Source organism: Leptonotus elevatus, chromosome 5 (genome assembly GCF_054856555.1).
Source record: "Leptonotus elevatus isolate MCC_2025b chromosome 5, RoL_Lele_1.0, whole genome shotgun sequence".
NCBI lineage: Eukaryota > Metazoa > Chordata > Actinopteri > Syngnathiformes > Syngnathidae > Leptonotus > Leptonotus elevatus.
In genome coordinates this window covers 21,728,858-21,756,114 of record NC_141243.1, presented here as the reverse complement: position 1 = coordinate 21,756,114, position 27,257 = coordinate 21,728,858, and the positions used below count along the sequence as shown (strand labels likewise).

General features: G+C 39.2%; 1 protein-coding gene across 1 annotated transcript; it reads right to left on the bottom strand.

The window, feature by feature from the left end:
- Positions 1-2,645: 2,645 nt before the first annotated feature.
- Positions 2,646-27,052, bottom strand: mxd1 (MAX dimerization protein 1). The gene is made up of 6 exons (XM_086076304.1): positions 26,011-27,052; positions 25,289-25,388; positions 14,768-14,797; positions 12,096-12,210; positions 11,700-11,859; positions 2,646-8,479 (listed from the first exon to the last, which is right to left on the bottom strand). The coding sequence occupies exons 1-6, from the start codon at positions 26,075-26,077 to the stop codon at positions 8,283-8,285; spliced, it is 669 nt and encodes a 222-aa protein (XP_085932430.1). The 5' UTR covers positions 26,078-27,052; the 3' UTR covers positions 2,646-8,282.
- Positions 27,053-27,257: the final 205 nt, after the last annotated feature.

Below are 27,257 nucleotides of genomic sequence, written 5' to 3'. Positions count from 1 at the left end.
CATCTCTCTTTTCTTTGTTCAGCCTCGGATGCGCTGATCTCTTGTGATGTGCACTTCTCACTGCATTCCCCTGGGATCTCCTGTGCTCACGTGTGCCATGTTGATCTCTTCCATCCGTTTGTAGAGGCAAGAATGATGCACGCAAAGTACATACTTGAACAATTGACTGCAACTCTGCCCTAGACCTTGCTAATGAATAAACTTGTCTGGCGTGTGGCACGTGCTATATGCTCCTAAAAAATACTACAGTAATACAAAAAGTAAGTACTTTTTGGTTGGCTTCCTGGTAACCTCTGTCCTAAAGTCAGCTGGGATCGGACCAATACCAGCTTTATTTTAAGGTATTGGTTACTAGTGGAGGCTGACGATACCAGCCACTCATATTTAAAGGGGAAGTCAACCTTAAACATTTCTTGACAAAAATATGTTATATGTGACCTCTCTAGTTTAAACATGACATTCTGATTAATATTACATTAGTGAAATATGAGTTATGAAGCAAAATCCAGCCATTTTTATCCATCTCAGGGGGCGGCCATTTTGCCACTTGTTGTCGACTGAATATGACATCACAGTTGCTCAGGGCTCAGGTAACGACCAATCACAGCTCACCTGTTTTTTGAAGCTGAGCTGTGATTGGTTGTTACCTGAGACCTGAGCAACATAGATGTCATCTTGAGTCGACAGCAATGGCAAAATGGCCGCCCCCTGAGATGGATAAAAACAGCTGGACTCATATTCCACTAAGACAATATCAACCAGAATACCATACTTAGACTAGTGGGGCTGCATAGAACATATTTTTGTCTAAAACAGTTTTGGGGGTTGACTTCTCCTTTAAGGCAAAAAATAAATAAAGAATCTGATAGAGTAAATCCTCCTCAGCAGTAGTTGGCGCTATACTGCAGCAGTTTGACAGAAAGGTATTTTTTCCCTCAGTTTTTTGTCATTGTGTTAATTGAAACTCTATATATCAAAAGTACCATTAGAGGCACTGGTACTTGGTATTGGTGAGTACTCAAAGAGTGAATGAATACTCAAACTGGTTTCGGTAAAACAATTGGTATTGAACATCCTTAGTTGTGAGGACTTAGCAGCTAGAAGAGGTCATTATGCTCCACTTGTGTGACTATCCATAACGTGATTGACTGACTGCAGACTCAATCGATCCCAGGGGTCTAACATTGTTGTCCGTAGTATCTACACACATCAAGTGTAAAGATTGTGTAGCGCAAACAGTGTTACTTGCATTTGGTGTGTGCGTGCCTAACCGCATGTGTGTTTGCAGGTGTGTATGCGTGCCTGGATGCTATTGGCTGGTCATATCTGATAATTTGGCAACCAAATACACTGAGAAGTGCTCACTCTCTCTCTCTCACATGCACACAACCACACGCACACCTGTAAATAAATACATAAGTTACATAACTGTCAATGGCAGTTACTTAACACATACTAGCAAGTGGGTTGTATCGCCACACTGATCTGTTTCTTCGACTGCATTTGTCATTTACTTCTTTCTTATTCTTCTAACAAAAGGTGCAGATAACTGAAGGACCTGAAAGAGCCAAATCAAAATTCCCACATATTTACAATGTAGGCCAAGGTGTTAGCTAGTGAGAAAAAAGAAAAAGAAAAGTCGAGTCATTCAAGGTTGTTTTAGTTAACGAAAACTAAATAAATAAATAAATAAAAAATATCTACAACAAAAATTCCAAAAACAATTTCGTTAATGAAATAAAATAAAAACCAAAATGCTTAAAAAAAAAAGCTTAAAAAAATAAATAAAAACGAAAACTAACAAACTATACTTTATACCTATAAAACTATAATTATAGCGCCCATGTCCTTTGTTTTAGTCTTTGGTAATTAATTTAATACATGGGACTTTGGGGATGATTTTAAATGTGATTTTAAGAATATTTATTGTAATAAAAGAGACTTTTGAAAATGTGTCACACAGAAGTGACGTCATTTAGCAGCAGCCAATAGAACAATCTCCTTCAGATGACGTCACTCATAGGCGACAAAACTGCCTGCTTGACTTTTGGCTGCAATGGCTTGGCTCGCCTGCTTTTTTCATTTAACTCAGCTGAAATACAACGCTGGGTAAAAAAATGTGTTACTTTTTTCATTTTACCATTGTGTTTATTAAATATTGCACACAAGTAATAAACTTAAAACAACGAAAACTAATACTGAAATTAACTAAAACTAATAAAAAAAACCTAACAGAACCACCCTGAAATCTAATTAAACCTAACTAAATGTAAAACAACAAAAGTCAAAACGAAATAAAAAGTAACTAAAATGATAATTCCAAAACTATAAGAACCCTGCTTGCATCTCACTCAACATTTGCATTGCTCCAGAAGGCAAAAAGCATCCTTTCAACATGCCCATCCCCCATCTTCCTTTTCCCTGGCTTTGTGTGTAGTAGTCAGATGGCCGTGATCATACAAACCTTGGATCTGGCAAGTAGATGATTCTGAAAACACTGGTGAGAACCAACCTGCTGTGTCTTTCATGTGTTGTGCAAAACCTCATTACTGCTCCTGCCAGCAACAAAAACATTGGCATTATTTCCAAGCCCTAAGAAATGATGAAATGATTTTGTGTCATGAGAAAATAAAGACAACATGGAGGTGGTAGGTAGATAACCAAGGGTTTCAAAGTTATTTATTACTTTCACTGGCAAATATAAATTGCTGCCACACATTTGAAGTTCTTTCAGATGTCCGATTCCTAAAAATTAAGTGCACGAAATGTCCACCATTAGGTTGATTTTGAACATACAGAAGAAAGGAGCCGCCTTAGAAAAAAGGCAGCATCAGGTGACAATGATATTCATGGCGCAATGATGATGTTGAGTGTGTTGTGTTAATGCATGACAGCACGCCTCAAAACTATTCACCTTACATTTCAACAGATCATATTCAAACATGTAGTACATTTTTTGTTGGGTTTTTACATTTTAGGTCAGTTTAAGGCAATACTAGCCACAAAGTATGCACAAATCAAAAAAACGCACAAACATGAACACAAGATCCATCAGTGCTGAAAGTTGTAGCTTAACAACTGGTTGTTCTTAGAGACGCAACATCTGCCTCTTGGCAGACGTTGACAGCACCAGGGTCCGAAACTCTCCATCCACCACATATCTGCCTGGCCTGAACAACAGGCGCCAGTTCAGCACGTGCTGGTGTGTGGGGGAAGGGTGGGGGTCAGGCTCACACGTGCAGATTGCGGGAGACAAGGCCATGGATGGAGAAACGGAGAAATTAAATGCTAAGGTTGACACGTGATTTTTTTTTTCAAGCGGACAATTTTCCTTTTTGCATTATACAACAAAACACGAAGGTTGTTTTTTTGGGGGTTGTTTTTATTATTATTATTTTTTAAACGGCCATTACCCTATCCCCGAGATGATTCTCTCTGAAGACAGTGACGATATAATAACACACTTGGCCAGTTGATTACTTTCATCTCAATAAAACGTATGCAGTTCCACTACAGTCCTGTAGTGAAGACCTGCTTGTGGGCTCCAGTTCTGAGTTTAATAGTAACGCCTACAAATTAAGAGAGAAAATATTGGGATAAAATATAAAGCCTTTGCGATGACCTTTTCAAATCTGGATTTTGAGGGCTTTTTGTCTAGACTAGGGATGGGTGAGTACCGATACCAGGTGTTATTTCGAGGTGTCGATACTCGCGATGGCGGCCGATAGATACCAGTAGTAGCCACCGTTGGCCAAGAACAGAAAATTGGTACTAAGGATTCCGACTTTAATCTCAAAATTCTGTCTTTAAAGTGAGAATTCGGACTTCGTGACGTAGAGCTATGAATTGTGGGAGGAAGTCGGAACGTCCGGATTCTGAGAATAAAGTTAGAATTCTGACTTTATTCTCAGAATTCTCACTTTAAAGCAACACTAAGGAACTTTCAGTTTACATTGATTATGGCGGCGCCATTGTTATGTCTTAAGTTAGGCCAAGCGCATTGCGTCATTTTTTAACTCACGCCAGCAAGTGAAATCCGGGCCAATGTTGATCCTTAATTGCCCTTTTCATTGGATAGTTTCCCTTTTCCTTTTTTGCCTCCTCAGACTAAACTTTTCAGTTGTTTTGCAGCTTCTGCCAGGAAAGCAGTAATCGTGCGTCGCCATTCAAGTTGACTTCCGTCTTTGTAACGAATAATGGGGACAGAGGAAAGTCACGTATGCCATAAAGCAGTCAGCACATTTGTAGTTTTTTGTGTGGTAGTGTTCCTACCATCCTCCTCAAAGTTGCCTAGTGCCAGTAAAAATAATACAGACCCCTTCAGGCCATGGCAAAGGTACCATTCAACTAGTTTTAAATCCATGTTTCATCAGAAGAGCTATGAAAATATTTTTTTATTAAGGTTAAAAAGTTCCTTAGTGCTACTTTCATCTCAGAATCCTGACTTCCACAATTCATAGCTCGATGTCACAAAGCCAGAATTCTGACCTTAAAGCCAGAATTCTGAGATTAAAGTCAGAATTCTCACTTTAAAGTCAGAATTCTGCACACACAAAAAAGTGAGAATCCTGCCCAAAAAAATGTTCCCTCTTCACTGGCCCCAATCCTCTTCCGTATTAAAATGATCTGCCATTATTATTATTATTATTATTGGTTGGGGTAAAGTACTAGTAGTATCGGTATTTAACTAATCAAGAGTTGAGTACTCATAGTAATGAACATCCCTAGTCGTGACTTTATCGAGATGCACACAATCAATTGTCCAGGTTTGAGACGCACAAACTACATGCACGCGTCAATGAATACCCACTTGAACACATCCCTTCACATCCCTTTTCATAACATCGCTACACGGTTCCTCGACGAGGGTTAAGTTCACAAAAAAGCTGCATTCCACACTCAGAAAACTAAAATCTATTTTTTGTGATTTTGTTTTTTTATATATATAGATTAATTTTTGTGGACCATCTTCATGCTTGCACTGAGATCTAGGTGAGGTGGCTGTTGGGAGAAGGGGGGGGGGCATTGGCACCAAGCGGACTGACTCGCTGGCTGCAGGATGGTGGACATCTACATTCAAAACAAACTGCAATCCTTTCCGAACGCGTCCTCCTGACCAAACAAGGAGATGAAATATCACAGGATTTTTTCTGTTGCTCCTTGAGGGAGGTCACACTACTTCTATTGCCACCACCTTTTCTGTTTTATCACTTTTCAATTCACTTTTTTTTTTTTTTTTTGCCTTGAAGAACGCGAAGCACCACCAACCACAGGGTAACATTTCATCTTCTGAGAGATCTTTGCCAAACTTCTCAACAGACACGAAGCCTTGAGGCACAAGAGACGTTTCTAAATATTCTATGGATCGATCGACTAGGCTGACTGTGCAAACAAACTACACATGAGAAACTTCACGAGAAGAACAAAGGTTAGGTTGAACTAATTAAATATATATTTATATTCATCTCTAGTTTGATCAGATCTAATAAATACTTCTGATAGACTTCTGTTAACTATTTACATTACAGTAGATGTACATTTTTTTTTCAAAAACAATAAATAGCTATCAAGGCAAGACAAAAGAGAGGGTCTTTCAGGCATTAGCACAGAATCGAGTCTTCTGCTGGTTGGTACTCACAGTAAAACGTAAAGCTGACATTCTGTTTTAGGGTGACTTTCCTTTTGGTAAGTTGATGGCAGGAACAGTTACTAACAAAAGGAAAAGAAAATGCTCTCAGCCTTCACTTGCCTATCTCTCTACATAGTGGAATGTTCTTCAGCCTCTCGACTGTTCTCAGTAGGTAGACTTTCCTATTCCAAGTAACACCCGGTCAGGAAGAAGTAGATAATAGTGCACCAGCACCTGCCAACACATTCCGCAAACCGGCCAGGTGGCTGGTCGTTGAAACTGACAGGCGACAAATGTCATTGCCAGGTTCAGACAAACATATGCCGCTTTTCCATGAGCCCGAAACAGTACCACTCTGCACGCCCTCCACTGCTTTGCCATTACAACAGGCACGGGGCGTTTTTTTGTTTTGGTTTTGCGTTACACTTCAACATTGAACCATATTTACAATTTCATATTAACGTTTTCCCCCAGGGCTTTACAGGCCTGCCTGGTTTTTGGTCACATCCGAAGACAGGGCGGGAAATTCAAACCCGAATCCAATCTGAAAGTATTGGCCAGAGACTTGCAGGAGTGCCCATTGTGAAAAGCTACGGTGTTAATCTGCCAATTAGAAGATATTTGAGTCATAAATTGGCAAGTAAAAAGGCTATTGTAAAGATATTTTGGGGCAAATTGCTCCATAGACTTTTTTTAAGTGTTGAGAATGAATTACTCTCTTTAAAGGATGCATGTTAATGGCTGAACAACCATGCCATTTTTGGGATCTCTTGAAAAGTAAAAAATGTACCATGGATAAAACGGCGCAAAAATGACTTTGAAATTGACTGGCAATTTTTTTTTTACTACTACCCATCAAAAATTTAGTACAAATGAAATTGTAAATATGGTTTAGCGCTGTTGTCAAACACTATTGTTTAGTTTATAAACTGTAATATTATGACTTTTCAGACAGCCGGCGGACGGTTCCGCCTTGCTCGTCTAAAACTTGAAATGGGCATGTGCAGTGGAGTTCTTTGCTGCATCAGCCAATCATGTCACGGCTCCGCTTGGCCCCAAATGGCTGCCGTTTTAAGGCTTTATAAACCAATCAGACGTCAGCCATTAAGACTGACGCCGACACGCTGTCTCATTTCCTTAATTGTCGGCACGTCGCACCGGAAAAATAACAAATATACACCGCAACGAACCGATCATGACAACCTTCTGGACAATACCCCTCCAAACACGCTTAGGACCGTCCCCTCATTTGAATAACATTTCATGACGCATTTATTGCTGACAGCGTCTGCGGCATAAAATAAATAAATATGAGAGCAGAGCCTTTTTATTTATTGATTGATATTGAAATCTATTTATATATTTATTTACACATTTATTTAAATTTTTTTAGTCTTACTTTTGATTTTTGTAATTTTTTTTACTTTAATATATATATATATATATATATATATATATATATATATATATATATATATAAAAGTAAAGTAAAAAGAATACAAAAATCAAGTCTTACTTTAGATTTTTTTAAACTTTTATATATATATATATAAATAATATATATAAAAGTAAAATAAAAAGAATACAAAAATCTAAAGTAAGACTAAAAAAAATTAAATAAATCTAAAATGTGTGTGTGTGTTTTTATTTACATTTATTTTTGTATTGAATTTTTTTTATTATATATTAATTTTTTTATTGTATTTTGTCATTTTTGGTCATCCATACCAGACGCTCTAACAACAGCTTGTACATTACAATGGTATGTTCTACACCAATCAGAAAACGCATACAGACGCTCAGCCACTTCCCCACTTTCGACGTCAGATTGGTGTATAGAGGCCTTAAAAACCACCTCTGAGATGCTACTGACAAGCGGTTCCGTGGTAACTGCTCGGCCCCGAAAAACGACCACTCGAGGCCAAGCAAGGCTGTCTCGGTCTAATGGAAAAGCGGCTATAATAGACATACATACACACGTACGCACACATGAAAAACACCACAGTCGTCAGAGAGTGGCAGAAAACATCGACCCCAAAACCCTCCAGTTTTCAGGTGTGCGCTTAAAATGTCAGGGTGAAGATGCCTCGCTAGTGAAGCTCATATTGCTGTTTCATTCCCTTCAAAACATTTTTTAACACCTTACAGATGACTTTGGAAATACGTGAGGTAAGGGGAGTTCTATTTTCAAGCCATGTCTGGAAAAAGTTGACATGTTTATGTTTACAAAAAACAGATGACTAACTGTGAGCTGAGCGAAACAAAGGGCAGCTTGTTGGGCACACCTTATGGAGCACCGTCTTCGAAAAGCAATGATGGAGTGCGTGCGTGTCTGTGAAATCTCATAAGTGCTTCCCATACCTCTTCAGACATAAAAAAGAGGCAGTGGGATATTTTAAAGTAACATTCTCTGGTTGAAAGTTGCATTTATGATGGACGGAGAAGGGACAAGTAGGGGAGGACCCAAAATTCGTTTGATTGGTTCAGAGTTGGCAACGCATCACGATCGTCAGGTGACGGGTTTTCCGAGGCGCTCTGCAGAGGCCTGGCTGGATGAGAGGCCTCGCAGTTGGGTTAGAACAGGTAGGGGCGGGGGTGTTGAGGTGGGTATACGACCGGGGATTCGAGGAGGCGGGATGAGGACCCGTGACGTTTATAGGCCGCAGGCCGGCTGCTTGGCCCTCTCCTGAGTGTCCTGCAGGCGCCGCAAGCTGGCACTGGCGTAGCCCTCATCACTACAGCTGCTGCGCAGGCTGCCCCGCTCGTCCCCTGAGTCACTCACGCTGCTGGTGCTCCACTCCAGGTCACCCAGCAGGTAGTCCGTTCCCTCCACGTCCACATCTAAGTCCTCTGTGGGCAACAGGGAACAAAAAGCAGTCAGAACAATGACCGCTAAGAAACTCACAAATAATCTGTCAACAATACCCCCCCCCCCCTTCCCACCACACACACACTTTTTTTTATGCATAAAAGTTAAAAAGGACATTTTAAGTTTATTATCTATGTGATTTGTCGACGGTTTGCTGATAAAAGGCTTGCAACAAAACAAGCAAATCAGATGTTTTTGTCACCCGTTCATTTTCAAGTATCTGCTGCACACTTTGTGCTCGCTTGCACACCCACACAATTCATGGCTGAATGGGGTCAATGCATCTGCGTCTTATGCAAAGCTAAAACTTTGCATCACCTGCCAACGTGGGGGAAGTTAAAGAATGAATGGCTTCAGTTTTGGGGGAGAAATTCCAAAATATTTCAAACCAGAATTGTGCTGTGGTCGGGCACATTTCCTGGGAGATGAATTTGTAAACGTAAGCTTTCTCACATGCTAAAAATACATTTTTGGGTTTGAAGTAGGGATGTTCGAAACCGATATCAAAACGAGTTCTCAACCGACCGACACCACTGGATTTTTTTTTTTTTTTTTTTTACACGACATTTCCCCATTAACAAAAACAATGACAGATCATTTTAAATAAACACCTATATATCCCGATATAGCAAATTCCTTAAAACTGCATGAAAATAAGACAGGGCATCGGCCTGATACAGATACCCCATCCCTACTTTGTGGTGAACAAGACACAACTCACCACCACAAAGTCATACAAATACAAAACTAATTATACATCAGTGGCGGCTGCTAGTCATTCAAATGTTTTGTTTTTACGCCTTAGACAGATCATCCAATCATCACGCAGTAGCCGGATGTCTAGGCCGGCCCACTGTCCCATTAACCCCCAGAGACGCTGAGCGTCCTATGGGAGGGGAAAAGCCCAGCATTTATCCAATGACCGTCCAGTTTTGCGCAGTGAACAACCCACTCTACGAAGCAGCGTCCAACTGTAAATAAATAAATAAAAGTGCCACCGAACTGCAGGAATGAATTAGAAGGAAGTTGTGTCCATTATTTGTGATTAGTAGCTGGTTCTGAACTAAAGATGAAGGTATTCTAGCGCATAAATTGTACACACAGCAGTGCATATTTCCTCGCATTATTTTTTCAGGGGGAGGGGCATTTAGGGAAAGCTGAGCTTCCCTTGCAGCCTTACAGCAATCGCCACTGGTATAGATATATGTATAGTGGACCCACTGCAAATATCCATGTATAATTGACGCTCAATACAATTACATTGAAGAAGAAAAAACTAAAAAACTGAAATTCTTCAATATACAGGGATGTACCTCCAATGGTGTTCTAAAAAAAACAAAAACATTTTGACTAATTGGAAAAAAAAATTGGAAAAAAATCCGCAAATATGTGAGCTTACAGTTGCAAAGCCACAAACATGCAGCGGTCCCCTGTATTGTGTTTTACAACAATATTTAACTATATTCATAATTTACTATACAATGTGTACCAAAAGGTGGAATAGCAAAGCTTGCATTCATTATTACCCAAATGCATACTAGTGTATGTACTGTACTGCAGTGGTCCTCATTCCTGGTCCTCGGGGACCGGTATCCAACCTGTTTTCCATGTCTCAACACAGGTGGGGATCGCTATCAGGCTTCTGCAGAGCTTGCTGATTAGCTGATGATATGAATCACCTGTGTTGGCTGTGGGAGTAATGGAAAGCAAGCTGGATACTGGTCCCCGAGGACCAGGGTTGAGGACCACTGCTGTACTGGTTACATTCAAGTGAGTGGCAACAAGCAAGCCTCGGTATATCAGGGTGCTGAATCCATTGGAATGGGGTACCGCACGAATGCTGTTTTTAGACCGCAAGGTCACGCGACTTCAGCAGCTTGAACGGGAAGGAGGTCGTTGATGACCTATGCTTTTTTTTTTTCTTCCTCTGGATCAGGTTGGCTCTTTTCCCCGTCTTTCAGCCCTCTACACTCAAGCCATCTCTTCAATTAAACATTAGTATGTTCTTTGACATCTATACCAGTGAATTTGGCACCAGGGATATTATTCTAGGACAGAATTAGTAGATTTAGCCTTTAGACTGTTTACATGCCTCTAGCATGACTGGCCGGCTGAACGAGTCACACGCAGGCAAAAACATAAGCACGTGTTGAATGGAACACATCAATAAAGTGCCAGCCCGCGTTACTGATAATGGAAAATGACAGGCAACATGATCGTTATGATCAAGTTCAACTCATTTTTTACAAGAAGAACCTTGATAAACAAACATTAAGCATACATCAATTTATTCACTGCATGTATGGGTAATATACAGGATCTGTCACAAGAGTAAACGTAATAGAAAGTAACTGCGATGTAATCGTTGTTAATTAGTTTACATTTAGTAAGATGGCACTTTGAAAAAGATATTCATGAGTAACTTACGAGTGGAGTATTTTATTAGGCAGATGCATAAAACAGCATTTTAAAGGAATAATAGTTACTAATTTGGTCTGTAACATGTCGCAACAGTACAGATGCAAAAATGTTGCTCGCTGCTGCATTTACAAAATAAAAGCAGATTTTTGTTAATGTGCAAATGACAAGATTTTGATCATTTTAAATTAAACAACATATTCAAACCATGAATGAAGTAACAAAATAATTGCAAATTACTTTGACAATTGACTAATTGTTGAGTAATCAAATAATCGTTGCACTGCTACACCAAATCGAACCAACTCGAATAGTAATCCTACTGAATCGAACCGTAATCCTACTGAATCGAACCGAACCGTTTCATGAAACGTTTTCTTTGTTAAAGATAAATTGGTCCTTCAGCAAGCCAAGCATGTTCCAAACCGTAAATACCGGTCGCCACTTACTTCCTCCTTTCGTCCCCGACTCTCTCACACTCTCTCGCTCTCCGTAGGAATTGTAATCCCTCGAAATAATCCCCATTTTTAATAAATGCACATGTAATCTGATTACACAGAATACAGTAAAGTTTGTTTGTAATCTGATTACGTAACGGCGGTACATTCCGTTACTCCCTCAAGCCTGCTTAAAATGTACGAGAGTTTGCAAACTAAGACCCTGATACAGGTATTGGCACTTGTGACATCAAAATGAGTAGAGGTAACCATCCAAGCAAGCATTTTACACCCTTTGCAGAAAAAAGAGAAAGAAATCAATAAAGAAAGGAATTGCATGACTGACCTTGGTCAGAGTCGGACTTGTCAGAGGACACGATGGAGCCAGTGCTGTCCATGCGGATTCTCTCCACACCGAGCTGCTCCAGACGCCTTCTCAGATGTCTCTGCTCTCTCTGTAACTGTTCTAAGGTGTGCTGGGCTCTTCTGTCACTCTCCTCCAACTTCTGCAGAGTGAAAAAGAGGAAATAAGAAAATAGTATCAATGCAACAAGCACTACTGTATGATATGGTTTGGTACAGTGCACTTCAGGCTTCACATATCAGAACTATACTATGCTAAACTGGACTGTAATGGACTGGAATAATCATATATTTATATAATGATGCCACTTTATGATCCACTAAACACTTGAAGAGCATAATAGCAAGGTTTCGATGAGCCAAACATGACCACGCCCACCTTGATGTGATCTTTGGCCTTCATCAGCAGACTCAGGGTTGTGTGCCTGTTGGCATCTGGACCCAAAGGAACCAACGATTTCAGTCGCTCTAAACACAGTCGTAGATGTGCCCGTCTGAAAGCAAAAGGGGAAAAATGGATGATGAAAATGATCCGATTTTGCATGTTAAGAAACTTGAGATAAATATTTCTGCAACTAATGTTTTAGGCTACATTGTAGGCCTATTCGTAAAAATAGGGAATCATTGCTTCTCGAATTCGGATGGAAACCCCCAGCAGACACATTTTTGAACAATTAATTAGGGCAAAGATCTGCCCCATACTTTGGTGCAAACGGCAAATTTATGCTAACTAGACCTTTTCAAAGTGGTTAATTGGCAATTAACATTTCTAACCCATACTAATCTATCATCAGCGATACAATATGTGCAGAAGTCAAATGATGAATCTCCCTATCTGTCCTATGACATCTTTTCCAAACATTTTCATCTATCAATTCGTTCTCTATCGCTCGCAACTGACAGTTCTGGTGGTTGCTAAGGTCTGGTGGGTATTTGAGACCGACTGACCCGAATGTTATGCAACCGTCTGCAGCCTCACAAAAGTGTGTGCGTGCCAGTGTGCATGCGTGAGCCTGTGTGGGCGGGCGGCAGTGTGTGTACGTCAGACTTTACTGTGCAAATGCTTTTTCTGCATCTCAAGGCCGGATGAGCTGCTGATTTAACGTCTGCTGCAGGTGAGCTTCACTGCCGGAATCTACTTGACTACCAGATTATAATGTTACTGAACATACAGTACGCACTTTGATTGCGGATTCAAGTCAAATATCTCAACCTCAACATGAAGCGCAATATGAGCATAGTCTGAAGTGTTTTAACATAATAATCTACGATTAAGAAAGTACATGCAAAGTAGTACATAATACAGTATATGACCCCAGCAGCCTTTTTCACACCTGACTTCCAAAGTTCAAAGGTCATTACATAACACGCAAATGCTCTAGCCTGCCCTGTGATATAACATGATGAGGCCAATGTTTGTTAACAATGCTGTCCAGACACTGTGTCCAAGTTACTGGCAAAAAAAGAGATAGGGGGAGTGGCCAACTCAACTCAACTCAGGTTATTCTAGTTAAGTGCCAAAAGGGCACTGGGTCAATAGGTGAGTATACCATATAAACATATAGACAAGAGCGATAGATCTATGACGTAGCATCTCTGCGAAAACAGAACTATTCCTTGCAAATTGATTTTTCTTTTATTAGCCCCAGACTGGCTACAAACGACAACTAGGTCAGCGTGGCGCACTCAGCACGCCAGTAAATAAATCATCCTTCTATCTTCACTCTTGCCCCTCTCTCGTTCTCGTTTTTTGTTTTTAAGATACGTTATCAGGATAGGCATGATTTATGTTTAGTCAATTCATTGATCATTGAGAAATCTAACCATAGACACAGACACGAAAACCTGATCTCAGCTTTTCTCTATCATGTCAAGTTTTTTTTAATTGTAGAATTCTCGTTTTCTTAGAAAAATAAATAAATAAATGTGTGTGCATGTAAATAAAACACTAAGATGGAATAGTTACAAGCTTTGAAAAAAAATACATCATAAAAGGAAATACAATTTACAATGGTATGCTCATGGTTGCAAGGTTATGAAAAAATCTATCAATAATCTTCTTCATTCCCACTATGCTAGCTTTCTGTTTGCAGATATTGATATTACTGGCCTATTGGGAGCTACACAACCGTCTCAATTGTGACAGTACAAACAAATTGCCAGGTAGCTGAAGACGAGTCCAATTGTAAGCAGCTCTTCTTATTACAGTCTTATTACAGCTAATCAGTGGAATTCTGTTTACCTGCAGGGTTAGGTGTGGAGAAAAAAAAAACTTGACGTGCTAGAAAAAGACTGACTGCAATTTTGGAAGCAGCATGTCAATTTTATATCAAAACAAAAAATTTAATCAACATTTATTTTATTTTTTTATTGTTTCTTAGTGTTATTGATCAATTGTGTCTTTATACATTTGAGGGAACTACTTGGCTGCAACCAGCACTGGTGCTGTTAGTCAAAGAACGAAGAACTTGATGACAGATAAGATTACAGTGTGCATTCAAATGATATAATTTATGAACTTTCATTACTGCAAATATTTATGCACAGTTACTCCGAATATGACTGGATTGATTGTCAAGCAATAAGAATATGTCGAAAAATGTATTCATTCCATGCGTGTTTGAGTGTCTAGAAAAGCGCTATATAAATCTGATGCTTTATTATTATTGTTGTTATTGGTAAAAATGGCATTTAGCACCATTTTAAAAAAAAGTTTGGAGATTGAAGGGAGGATGTCGAAAAAATAGGTGGCATTATTACAAAAAAAGTTTATATACTTTAGCATTTTTCTAGATATGCAAAAACACAAATAAATAATTTGTAAAAAAGAAAAAAAGAGACTAAGCACAATTTCTCTTCATAACATTAGATGGCCTCTTTTGTCCTTTTGGTTTTCTGTATGTGACCCTCAAACAAAAAAGTTTGGACCCCCCTGCATTAAACAGAAAGGGGAGAAGAAATTGGAACTTCTTGTGGATTGAGGAACAGCACATTGTTTGTGTACATTACAGGAATACACAAGGCATTTGAACGAAATTGATGTTTACATACCTGTTCTTCTCCATTTCATTGTGTGTAGACCTGTGGAGATAAAGGAAAACATGAGCAACCAAGCAACAGGGTAACCCCCTTTCTGTGTAATTACTGCAGTGGAACTGCATACTGTGGGGGTGTGAGAAAAGAAAGCGAGTGAGAAAAGACTGTGTGGGAGGTTGTGGTAGTCAGAGGGTGCTGATGTGAGTTTCAAGAAAATGCACAAAAGGAAGACTATTCTGCAAAAGCTGCTGTTCATTCTGTGGAGGAAACGTGTGTTTTTAAAGGCTGTGCAAGGAGGTGAGCAAATGGTAAACATAGAGACAGTAACCATTTAGCAGGACTATGCTCCTTTGTATTTCCTGATAATCCAACTCTGTATGCAACACTGAGTGGGACGGTAGTCGGAAGAAAAGGTGCCAAGGTGAAGTGAGAAACGAGATGAAATTCCAGCCTTATTGGAGGTTATAAAATTGACTATATTCAAATTAACTGTTATGTATAAGGGGTCAGATTTATTTTGTTTTTATTAGTGATGATTTGACCTATGCAAAAGAGTGTGGTGGTGTCTGAGGGAAAAAGATATCCTTGCATTCTCAATTCACACTACTACCTCAAGCAGACCCCCTGATCCCTTGACCCAATGTCCAAAATTAGCCTCTGCTCATCCCAGGGGACTCCAACTTGCATGAGCATATGTATACACAAAATATTTTTGACACCTTTAATATTTACACTCAGTTTAGTCTAAGGGAGGCCTTTACTACCGCCACCTGAGAGTGGAATTTATTTTTCGTTGCGTGCATGCATGCGGCACTGGGGGTATCATCTTTACGTGCGCTTAACTGCACTGGCCCCCTGCAACTGAATATGAATTCCTACAGAGGGCAGACAGCCGCTTGTGACATAACAGGGCTGGCAATAGAACCATCGCACTCGTTCAGACTTGATTTCAGTCTCTGACTCATCCCTCCGTTCTACTAACTCTGCTCTGGCGTCTCTTGGCAAATAGACATATACATTTGTATTTGTTTGTCTTTTCCAAAATACACTTCAGTGAATAATTAACTTGTGAAGTCCATCATTAAATGTTACCAGTTAATATACAAACTACATTTATAAAAAGGGAAAGAGAGTACAAATTAAGAGGAACAGACATTTTTTCCAAACCTAAATATAGAACAAAACAAAAAGAACGATGTATTTCAACTCAAGGTGTCAGCTTGTGGAACAATCTGGACTGTAAAACAAAATCTTCTCAGTCTATTTGTATTTTTTTTTTAAAGCATAAAAGCACAATTACTGCAAAAATATGCATAGCACAAGGACACACAGTTGAATTATTTTTGAATGATCTTGTAACACTGAAAGCGTCTTGACCGCTCGTCATTAAATTTGTGTTGTTGTTTTTGTGCATTTTTGTTTTTGTTGTTGATCAGGGACAGACAAAACAAGTTTTACTTCTTTCTGTCCCCTTTCATTCTTTTGCTTTACTTTGAATTTAAATATTGTTTTTTTAATTGCCTTTTTTTTCTTTTAAAAATGAATGAAATAAAATTGAAAAGTCCAACTCAAAAGTGTGCACAAATTAAAAAAAAGAATACACACGTGGACAAAATTATTGGTAGTCCTCTAATTGAAAGAAAAACCAACAATGATCACTGAAATATCTTGAAAATGACGAATGCAATAAATAAAAATGTAGTGAAAACCAGATATTGCTTCCAAACTGTGGTTCAACAAAAATAATTTGACAAAAACAACCCAATGGCCTGGACAAAAATTATTAAATGATGACTGCGCTGTATGGTTACCAGTTAATATACACACTCAATTTATAAAAAGGGAAAGTAAGAGGAACAGAATTTTTTTTCCAAACCTAAATATAGAACAATACAAAAAGAACTATGCATTTCGTTCATGGTGTGTACCACACTAAACATGGACGACATGAAGCGAATGAGAGTTGTTTCTGGAGATTAGAAAGAAAATTATGGAAAACAATGTTAAAGGTGAAGCCTGTAGGCATGTCCAAGCACCTTGACATTCTTGTGACTATCCTAATTCTTAAGTTTAAGGTCCAAGGGACTGTGGCCAACCTCCCTAAAAGTGAACTCCAAGGTCAAAGTACATCAGTGTCAGACGGCACCTTCTGTTGCTCAAGTGAAGAGAACTTCATGAGAGCGGACCAAGCAGCACAACATTGTTGAAAAGGCAATCATAAAAAAGCGAGACCGGAATTTGCCACAAAGCTTCTAGGAGAGACAAAACTGGAACTTTTTGGCAAGGCACATCAACAGACTGTTAATAAAATGAATCATACCTATAAGCGTCACAAATGTGAAACCTGGAGGAAGCTGGGGCTTCAATTAAAATTCAGAGTGGTCTGGTTGCAATTGATTTCTCAGCGCTAAGTTCCAAACCTCACAATTTAGACGAATGGTGTTATTTTAAACACACATGTAAACTCTTAAAACAGTTCACATTTAAAAACCAAAAACGCCAATAACTCCCACTAATCAAGCACATAACATTTCGGCAGCTGCACAACTCACACATTCCTTTATGACCGAAACCTTACGTGTACGGCGGTGCCCCAACATTCATGGCAATAAGGGCAAACATTCATTTGCTCGTTGGTAGCTTATCAGATGCATTGTGCCGCCGTACTTGATTCTTGGCTTGGCTATTTTCTGTCATGTTCTGTCATGAAAGTCTTGCAGCATATGAGAAACAATCTTTGGTCCAGCTTCCGGAACAATAGAAAAGCAGTTGTCCTTCCATTCATTATTGAAAAAATACTTTTCTGAGTAAACTTCCTCGCAAATCTCTTCCAGTAAACCAACGGTATGATTGGCTCATTCTAGCCTGATGATCACAACAACATGAAAAATGAAATATGTGACTGTGTGACTCCCAAAATCTTGTGTACTTAATGGTCAATAAAATAGTTCATAGCATTTTACCAGCTAAATCGTCAACATTTTTGGCCTTCCAAGTTCCAACTCTAAATTGGGGAAACATAGATATCGTAAATAAAGCTGGAAAAATAATCAGTCAGCACATTTGAAAGGAAAATAGTCATATAAGGTTTTAAGAATGATTGTTTGTATTCTTTGTACTTAATCTTTTGTGACACAAGCTTTCTAATTGATTGATTACAGCCCCCCCGCCCCCTTTTGCATTGACCGACAACAATGAGATGTGTGCTGACTGTGTACCAAACTGAAGGGTAGATTGAGGATATCTTTAACATCCCTTACACATGTTCTAAGGTATATACAGTCAACATAAAGTGCTTCATTTGACGAAGGAGGTTACAGCAATTCTTAAAAACTTTGTTCCCAGTACAGAAGCTTGTCTATGCGCCTAGATCTCTTTCAGATCCTGCATCGTACTTCAACCATGTTTGTGCCATTCTCTAGTCCACCGGTGTCAAAATCTGGTCCTCCAGGGCCTGAGTCCTGCATGTTTTGGAGGTTTCTCTTCTCCAACACACCTGATTCAATGATCAGGATCATTAGCAGGCTCCCGCAGAGCTTGCTGATGATCTTAAATCAGCTGTGCAGGACTCAGGCCCTCGAGGACCGGACATTGACACCACTGCTCTAGTCAGTGCTTTGGTCATCACTGGGGTCACCAAGCACAGGTAACCTAACCCTGAGTTTCTTTATGCACAAGGCAGGCAGGCCTCAAACAGCCTATTGCCCAACAACTGCAGTTAAAACACCATCGGGTAAAAGCCTAATCAGCGTTGTGAACTTCATAGGCCACATTACTTTGAGCCACTGAGCCAATAGGAACAGAACCTCTGCGTGGTTCACAGAGAAATTCAAAATAGTGGCGAACCTACTGGCATGGTTTTAGCTCTTTGTCACTGATGTATATTGTGCATATATATATATATATATATCGTGACCTTTTTATTATCCATTTCTTATTTATATTTATTATAGTATACTTAATAATTTATTATTACTATTATTATTATTATTGTAAAACCCACCATAATATTGTGATAAAAAATCGTATGGCTTGTTAGGTTCATTTCGTGATGTGGTGTTTTTTTAAAGGCGGAAAATACATAAATTAGCATTTCAGTGCAATAGCCTGACAGCCAAGATGATAAAAAAATGAGATGAACTTCTCAGGATGGCTAGCATGCAAAGGCAAACGCATCTACCTGCTCACCAAGGATGTTCAGTTTGCATCAGTGCGATGCAGTTTCATAGTGAGTGTACGTACAATGTACATGTGGGAGGTGGGGGAGGAATCTCTCCCTCTATGTAATAAAGGAGCTGATGCTCTCCCTGCCAATAGTGGGAACCTAGGAGGGAGGACACAAGAGAGGTGGGGGAGGTTACGGAGAGAGAGAGAAAGAGAGAGAGCGAGAAGGAGAGAGGAGGAAAGAAAAATAGGAGAGACATGACGAGGGAGGGGAAAGGCACTACAACTGACACATACACACGCCCATCCCCCACCACTCACACATCAACTCCTTGGAAAAACAAAAGGCAATGGAGGAGCCTCTATACTCACACTGACAAACTCACACTTTTTCACTTGCTCTGCTCCACTTTTGGTACAGCAGATATGAATATTGTTGCCTTTGCACTCAAGAAATTAGAATACCATGTCCAGGTTTAAAATATATATATAAAAGCCAAATTCAATAATCAATAACAAGCGCCTCTCAAATAGTCACTAGTGGTAGATGCTGTGAAGATTACAAGATTCCATGACTGGAAACTACAACAAACTTATAAAACATCATCCCACATCTTTAACGTGCATTTCGACCATGTACGTTTTTCTCCTTAATGGTTCATTCACTGAATGGAAGAGAATGTAGCAGCAGCCACATTTCTCGACAGCCACTAGCAACACAGTTAAATGCCCACAAAATATAAATACTAAAATGACAGCAATTTCTTCAAAGAAAATGGAAAAGATTTAATGGAGATTAGAATGCATGTAGGTCATGTGACATTTCTGTTATCAAATGTCGATCTTCCTTTTCAATGTGAACCCATTGACTGTACGCTAGTGTTAATTTAATCCGCCATTTTTAAATTTAGTCTCAGTTTTAGTCCAGTTTCAATCATGCTGGTTAGTTTTTATCATAGTTAGTCAACCTCAATTCCAACAAAAAAAAATCGTCTAGTTTTAGTCAACAAAAACTGTTAATGTTTTAGTCTAGTTTTAGTCAGGACATTCATTTCACCCCTGTACTTTCTTTTTTGTCAGCAGGTTATGTAGAAAATTTCGGTTCTAAAACTATTTCAGATAAAATTTCCTCTCATCGAAAACAACTTGACACACAATTACAGTATATCAACAAGTGGCTACAAAAGGCACCCATGCTAAGAGCTAGCAAGTTGGCCAACATTAGTTAGCGGTCGAATTAACTTTACTGTTGGAAGGTTATAGCCGTTTGATTAATGTTACGTTATGACTATAATTTACTTTTTTTACCTTTCACCTCCGGTCTTCCCATGTGTGTGTGTGCATGTAGGTGCAGGTTTGAAAGGGGGTGTGTCACATGACAGTGTCACAGTGACAGATTAGAAGAGACAAAGTTCTACAAAATCATCACATTTTCATCTTGTTTTTGTTCATATACTAAAATGCCCAAAGATTTTAGTCCAGTTTTCATCCATCCTGACTTCCAGGAAGAGGCGGGACTACACCATGGACTGGTCTCTCGTTAATCACACGATACACAGAGATGTTCACACTTACAAGCAGTATGTACAATTTAAAATTCATCTGGAAAAAACATACACAACCACGTGGAGACTTGCATGCAAACGCCACACAGATCTCCACCATATCACCCATTCTAACCGTAGCAGTAGTCCAAGACAGCAAACACAAATCTTGTGATTATTTAATGCAGGCTTTAGGCCAGAAAGTATGCTCTTCTGTTCGTGAGGAACTTTTTGTGTTGTTCCACTCTGCTAGAAATGTGCATACCGTTCATACAATTTTGAAGCTGCTTTTGTCAAAAAACATGTCGTTATAGTATATCAACCAACATCTATTAAAAAAAAAAAAAAGGAAGTGTGCTAGTGAACATTACTTTCTGTTATAACTACAACCACCACAAGTAAAATGAGTGCCATGTTTCAAAACAATATGCTGCCAAACATTTATCAACATTTGTCTTGCTAAACAGTAACCCAAGATGAGGGCAAACTTTCATTACAAATGAGAATGAGAATTATGCTGCACCAATAGTGCTAAAACCGTAGACACCCTCAATAATTTGCCCCAACGGCCCCTCAACAAGGAGTGTCACATGAAAAGTTCTGAGCAAAAAAGCTTTACTTTAATATTGACACAAAAAAATGCACACGCCTTGAATTAAGAGCTCTAAAGTTATTGCAGCTTGTTGTGACTGGAAATGTGTCTCCGCCATTGCCATAGTAACGCACGAGTCACCTACTCTAATAGTCTACTGTACAGTCATGAAATCTCATCGTCATTTTATAACAGTCAACCTACTTAGGGTCAAATATAAGAGCTGTTGTAAAGCTCATACTTTTACAAAGACAATTCTCACTTTGATTTCGGCTGTCAAAAGGTATTCATTTCACATGACAGTACGTTTCATCTTGTGGTTGCAGTTTGCACTGGTGTAGCACTAATGCAGCTACATGGGCTAACGCAACAGTTGCGTTAGCTCATGTAGCTACATTAGTGCATTGAAATCTACTTGGGTGGGTGGACTCCGGGGGCGTATTTAGGGTTGCAGGTGAGCTGGAGACAATTTAGCTGACTTTGGACTATAAATGGGATACTGGCAGCTAATCAGAGGTGATGAAAAACAAAAAAAGCACGTAAACATAAAGAATGGTGTCCCCGTGTGGGGAAATTCCTCACATATGGCAGATATTTCAGTTAACAATTGAAAACGACATATGTAGTTATAACCAACATAATCATCTGTTTATCAAATGCATAATAACCAGCATTAGATTATGTAAGAGCTAATTACTGACATTAAAATTATTTCATAATTAAAACTACAGTGATAAAATCTCAAATCAATTATTGATCTGACAGCTTTTTTGTGGGAACACCACCACAGAAGGGCACCAACAATGTGCAACATAGAGATAGTATGTTGACAAAGGTTTGTTTCCAAGCAGTTCAGTACAATATTGACTACAGAGTTCAACATTAAGCCTTTTGGGGTAGTGGCCCGACAGGCCACATGATCCACGTGGTGGTGGCCCTGACACAACTGGCATTGGCCCTAGTGGTATAACTTTCAATGATTATTTCATATTTAGGGCACACTGTATTATTTAAGCCTTTAAGAAGATAGTGTATTAAATGCTTAATTATATAAGCATTTAAAGAGACAGTAGCCTGGTTTACATGGAGCCATGTATTCCGATGCTCCATATAAACTCCTCAATCAGAATAAAAAGGCTGAATCCGAATGGAATTTCATTCGGAATCACAGGGGTGGTATATTCCTTTTCGTCAATCCGAACGAGCGTCATGTATACACGCTTCATTCGGGATAGCAAGGCTGCATCCGGCATGTGCATGCCCTGTCTTGATGAAAATGCATCATGACGTCATCGTTTCCACCCACTAAAATGGCGACGTCTCCCCAAAGCTTGTCTGCAAGGGGAGAACTTAAGTATTTGAATCTAGTTTTTATCAAGATGTTGCTTCAATAAAAGTGTTAACACTATCACAACTACTGTGCTAACTGACGAATGAACTCCATCTTGATAAATCACGTGATCAATGTTCGAGCGTCCCGCGGCTGCCGCAGGGCTGATCTGATTAAATGGGGGAGCATATAAACGGCAGATCGGAATGGATCACGCCACATGTGAACCAGAGATCTTCATTCGGAATGATTTCAATCGGAATCACTAAAAAGTCTCCATGTAAACCCAGCTGGTGTGCAGAATTTAGTACCATGTAGTGATGAACTACAACGACCTAAGTCTGAAGCGCGTGCATTTTGAACCATGTGCACTATGTAAGAAAGACCAAACTTCGAGCAGCCTGCCTGGCCAGCGACGGCGAGTGAGCGAGCAAGCAAGCAAACAGTAGCTAGTGGGAGTGGTGAGCAAGAGTGGCTAGCAAGAACCAGATGGTGCGGCTAACAAGAACGGCTAGCGCGAGAAGCTAGCGAGAGCAAAGCACAGGGAGAAAACTGGCAGGAGCCCCAATCATGGGTCTCAGAGACGACCACCTGCAGGACACAACTGAAGGTAAGCGGTGGTCGACACTTTGGGTCTGACACTAGCTGCAAGCACAAGAGGGTAACTATATTCATGAAGTTGTTCTCTTTCGAGTACCCTGTAAGGTGCAGCGCGACCTATGCAATATAATTAGCGATTACTAGACGTACGACAATTTAAAAAAAAAACATGCATGTTGATATGACAGAATACATTTTTGCATATTATTGAACTGAATATTGAATTTTTAAAATTAATGAATTATTAGTTCACCACTAGATGGCACTAAATTCTACACACTGCCCTTTAAGAAATATTACTACTGTGCAGTTATATATTTTTTACATTTTACGTTTTTTTTTTGCAGTAAAAATATTTTCCAAGCAAAAATGTGTAGCATTTACAGTATTTATTTATACATTTTTTTACTTGTCACGTAGTGGCTCCCAGGTCACTGTTAATGTATAACTCACTGATATACAGAAGTTAAGCAATAAAAGAACGAAATGTACACTGCAACATGTACTGGAACCTCTCTCTTGTCATCTTTAGTCAAAACTTTTAACATTGCATGCATAAACTGTCAAAGGATGACTCAAGCTTGTGTTTATATCGTATTAACTTATTTTTTATACACCTTTTACTGTTGCAACTGTAAACATTGCATGGGCAGTTATTAACGGTTTATCTATGGTGACAGTTTTGCATCTTAATATATTACAAAAATAACTTCTGGTATAAAATGGAGAATGAAGATGCACAGCAGTTTTTTTCCAGATAAAAAACTACTACCCAATAATTGATCAGTGCGGAACAAGAAAACTAAAGTGATCCGACAAACTGCGGGGTGCAGTTGCGACACAAATCCCTCCTGATTGGATTGATTTATGGAATCCAGACCACACACAATGACTGTGCAGTACAATATGTTCAAGCAGTCATGTTGATTGAGTTGTCAGGACTGCCTGTCGCTGATATGTCTCCAGCAGTCACCTTGACTGACCCACTTCGCCTTAACAAGTGGTCATTGGCCATCAGCTTGACACTTATTTGCAGCTGTCACTGTGTGATTCCAACAAGTACAATAAAAACCTTCCTTAAAATGTTTCTAGCAGAAGCCTGAACATTTTCACTGTTTGCAATTTTGAATCATGATGCTGCCACCACCATGCTTTACTGTAGGTATGGTGTTCTTTTCATGATGAGCAGAGTTATGATTGAGCTAAACATACCTTTTGGAATTAAGATCAAAAAGTTCAACTTTATACACGAGAGGGTGACGTGGGCTTTGTAACTTGTTTTGGAATTTTATTTGAGCATTCATGGCTGACGCAGATTCATGGGAGTTATAAAATAAATGACGGCGATTGACGACGACGCGGGAGGACTTTGAATCAGTGTAACCAGTAAACAGTGGCATATAGTTAAGAAATATGTTTGGAGACAATGAGGATGTTGAAAATTTCGACGGCTTTGTAACGGAATGGATGATAATAATTACCAATCAATCCCCCGAGGTTATTACAACTGTGCTCCAGTGTTGAAGGTAAACATACCCGCAGATGTGACATAGTTGTTAGTTGATTAAAAAAATACATATTGAAGGTTTATAATATAATTTTTTTGAATGGAAAACACATATTGGAACTTTTTTCAGGGTTTTCGGAATAACATTTTGGGTTTTACCCCCCCCCCCCCCCCCAAGAAAAAAAAACAAACAAACAAAAAAAACTAATATATATATATATATATTAAAACATACCAAATAAATACATTTCAATGGCTGTCAATTATATGCAAATATGCATGATTGACAGGCTGGCCCGGTCCCTATTACCCATTAACAGTGGGGACCACTGTATTGTTTTGAGATGTAGTATCACCATTCACCACTAGATGATTTAGTATTAAAATTATTTTTTAATTGTTCAAACCTTTTGTTGTTGAAGGCTGGATCTTTCATAAATGCATTGAGCATGAAATATATTAAGATACTGTGATGTACATTGTTTCAATAAAAAAAGCAGACAAATGTATTTTGTTTATATTTAAAATGAAATTTTTGGAAGTGCACGGTCTTATGTGGCTCCATAGTAGCGCTATTTTTTTTTTTTAATGCACCCCCGTACCCCATCATTTAAGTTGCCAGTGTTTGAATGGCACTGCAGTAAAGTGACAGAGAGAGACCACAATAAGATGATGATATGTGGTAACTGAAAAAGAACTGGGTGTGTAATTAATTCACTGAGCTGAGGCATTATGACAGGATGCTTTTTGTACAATTAAAAAAATATATACATAAAACCCAGAGGTGATTAGTATTTACCTGCTACTTATGTTTTTCTTGCTTTTGCTCTTCCTTTTCAAACTTTCCCTCTCTCGACTGCTGATAAAGGGTGGCATGGAGGCATAGCCATGCTCAGCTTCTGCAAGCACATAAACAAAATAACCATTTGGTCAAACAGTGTCCAAAAGCCAAATCAAGAAATAGAAGAGCTCATTGTGTTTGTTGCCCTTTTAGCATTAATTGCACATATTTGAAGCTTAGGTAAAAACACAAAGTATTCCAAGCACTATCTTTATACTGCATTTTCTCCCATAGCCTGGACAATGATGTCATCTTGAACTGGAATAAACCCCACTAGCAAACCACAACAGCAGGAAAGGAGGGGCTGTCATAAAAACAATGTCTCTTGCCACATCGCATATAATTTTTCACTATTAAAATACAAATGAAAAACGTGTGCAATGCAATCGAAGAGGGCCTTTAAGCATCTCCCTTAAGCTTACAGTAATTGCATATACATGCATGAAATTAATATGAGCATATTTCGAGGGTGAATGATACATACTACAATGCTTAGCAAAATACACGAAGAGATTAAATGCACGGGCTCTTTATGTAAAATCAATTAACGCAGAGATGTATGGATCGCCGTTGTTTTAACATGATAGGTGCACAAACAAGCCACATAAAGGGGGAGGGGTGTCGCTGCATATTCCCAGTGCATACAATCCATAACAAACAAGAATAAAATTATACTTTACCTCGTTCCCTGCGATCAAGATACTCGGCTGCTTCGATCAGCATCTGCACCATTCCGATAGCCGTCATGTTCAAAAATAATAATCACTGATATTAAATAAATAATAATAATTCTATGGGGGATCCCGTGGCTGTACACAACCCGCTTCGTCCACACAGTAGCCTTTTAATTTCAAGGCAAGTGTTTGTCTCTCCGACGAAGTATCAACGGGTTGTAGAAAACTTAAAAAGTGCCACAAGACAAAGCAAGACACACTTGTTTTCTCCCCCTAATGCTGTTCCGACAATGTCAGCTGATGTGGTTCAGGTAGAGACTAGCTTTTAGCTGCTCTGGCTAACACTTTCAGTCGCAATGGATGCTTGACTCTAAATTGAAGACAACTATCAACCAAATGTTAACCAAGTCGTTCGCTTTCCAAACAGATTCACGTATCGCTTGAAAATTATTTGAGCAGGGTTCTGTCAGGAAAACGAGATCGAGGAAGCAAGAGCCAGTGACAATTTGGCAAATTAACGATTAAAGTTAGTCACTAGTTCCTCTATATGAGCGAGTCTGTCCCTTGTCCAAAAGCACAAAGTACTGGCCTCGTTAAATCAGTTACAGGGAATAAAAACGAGCAAGGTATTTTTAAAAGTTCACCAGCCGATGTCATCCAACACTTCGGGTTAAAAGCTAGTTGTTGTGCTAGTTCGTCACAACAGTGATCACGCGCCACACGTTTTGCTCAAATGTAGAAACATCGGAGTGCCTAACTCTACCTGCCCTCTGAATACTGTCTTGTCTTCCAGTGACTTGTGTATACAGGATTTGGATGACAGCTAATTATTGTATTCCATGGAATACATTTGCGTATGCTTAGATGTGATTGGTTATTGGCGATAGTAACTCGGGAGTCCTATTGGCCGTTGAATCTGTCAATCATTAGAATGGCACGGCGTCCAATGAAACTGAAGTCGTTGGTCAGCCATTTTGGTTCACAATATACGCCAACATGTTCTTGCGTGGAGCCACAATGGAGGTTTGTTTAGCTGGAATATACTTCGCCGTGCCGATTGGTTGAATTATAATAAACCCGCCAATCATTGTTCACAATCTTAAATCGTAACGCCCCATTCTGACAATGTCCCGCCTCCGTCACATGCTGTACTGCGGTGTTGGATTATGATTGGTTCTTGTAGTGTTGTTTGTCTTGTGTTGTGGTCGGGGATTTGTTAAATGTACATGCTGTCTTTTAATTTGCTCAATCAG

Coding starts and splice junctions, on each gene's coding strand:
- mxd1 (XM_086076304.1), bottom strand. CDS start 26,077: ATGACGGCTATCGGAATGGTGCAGATGCTGATCGAAGCAGCCGAGTAT. Junction 25,389..26,010: donor TCTTGATCGCAGGGAACGAG/GTAAAGTATAAT, acceptor ATGTGCTTGCAG/AAGCTGAGCATGGCTATGCC. Junction 14,798..25,288: donor AAGAAAAACATAAGTAGCAG/GTAAATACTAAT, acceptor TTATCTCCACAG/GTCTACACACAATGAAATGG.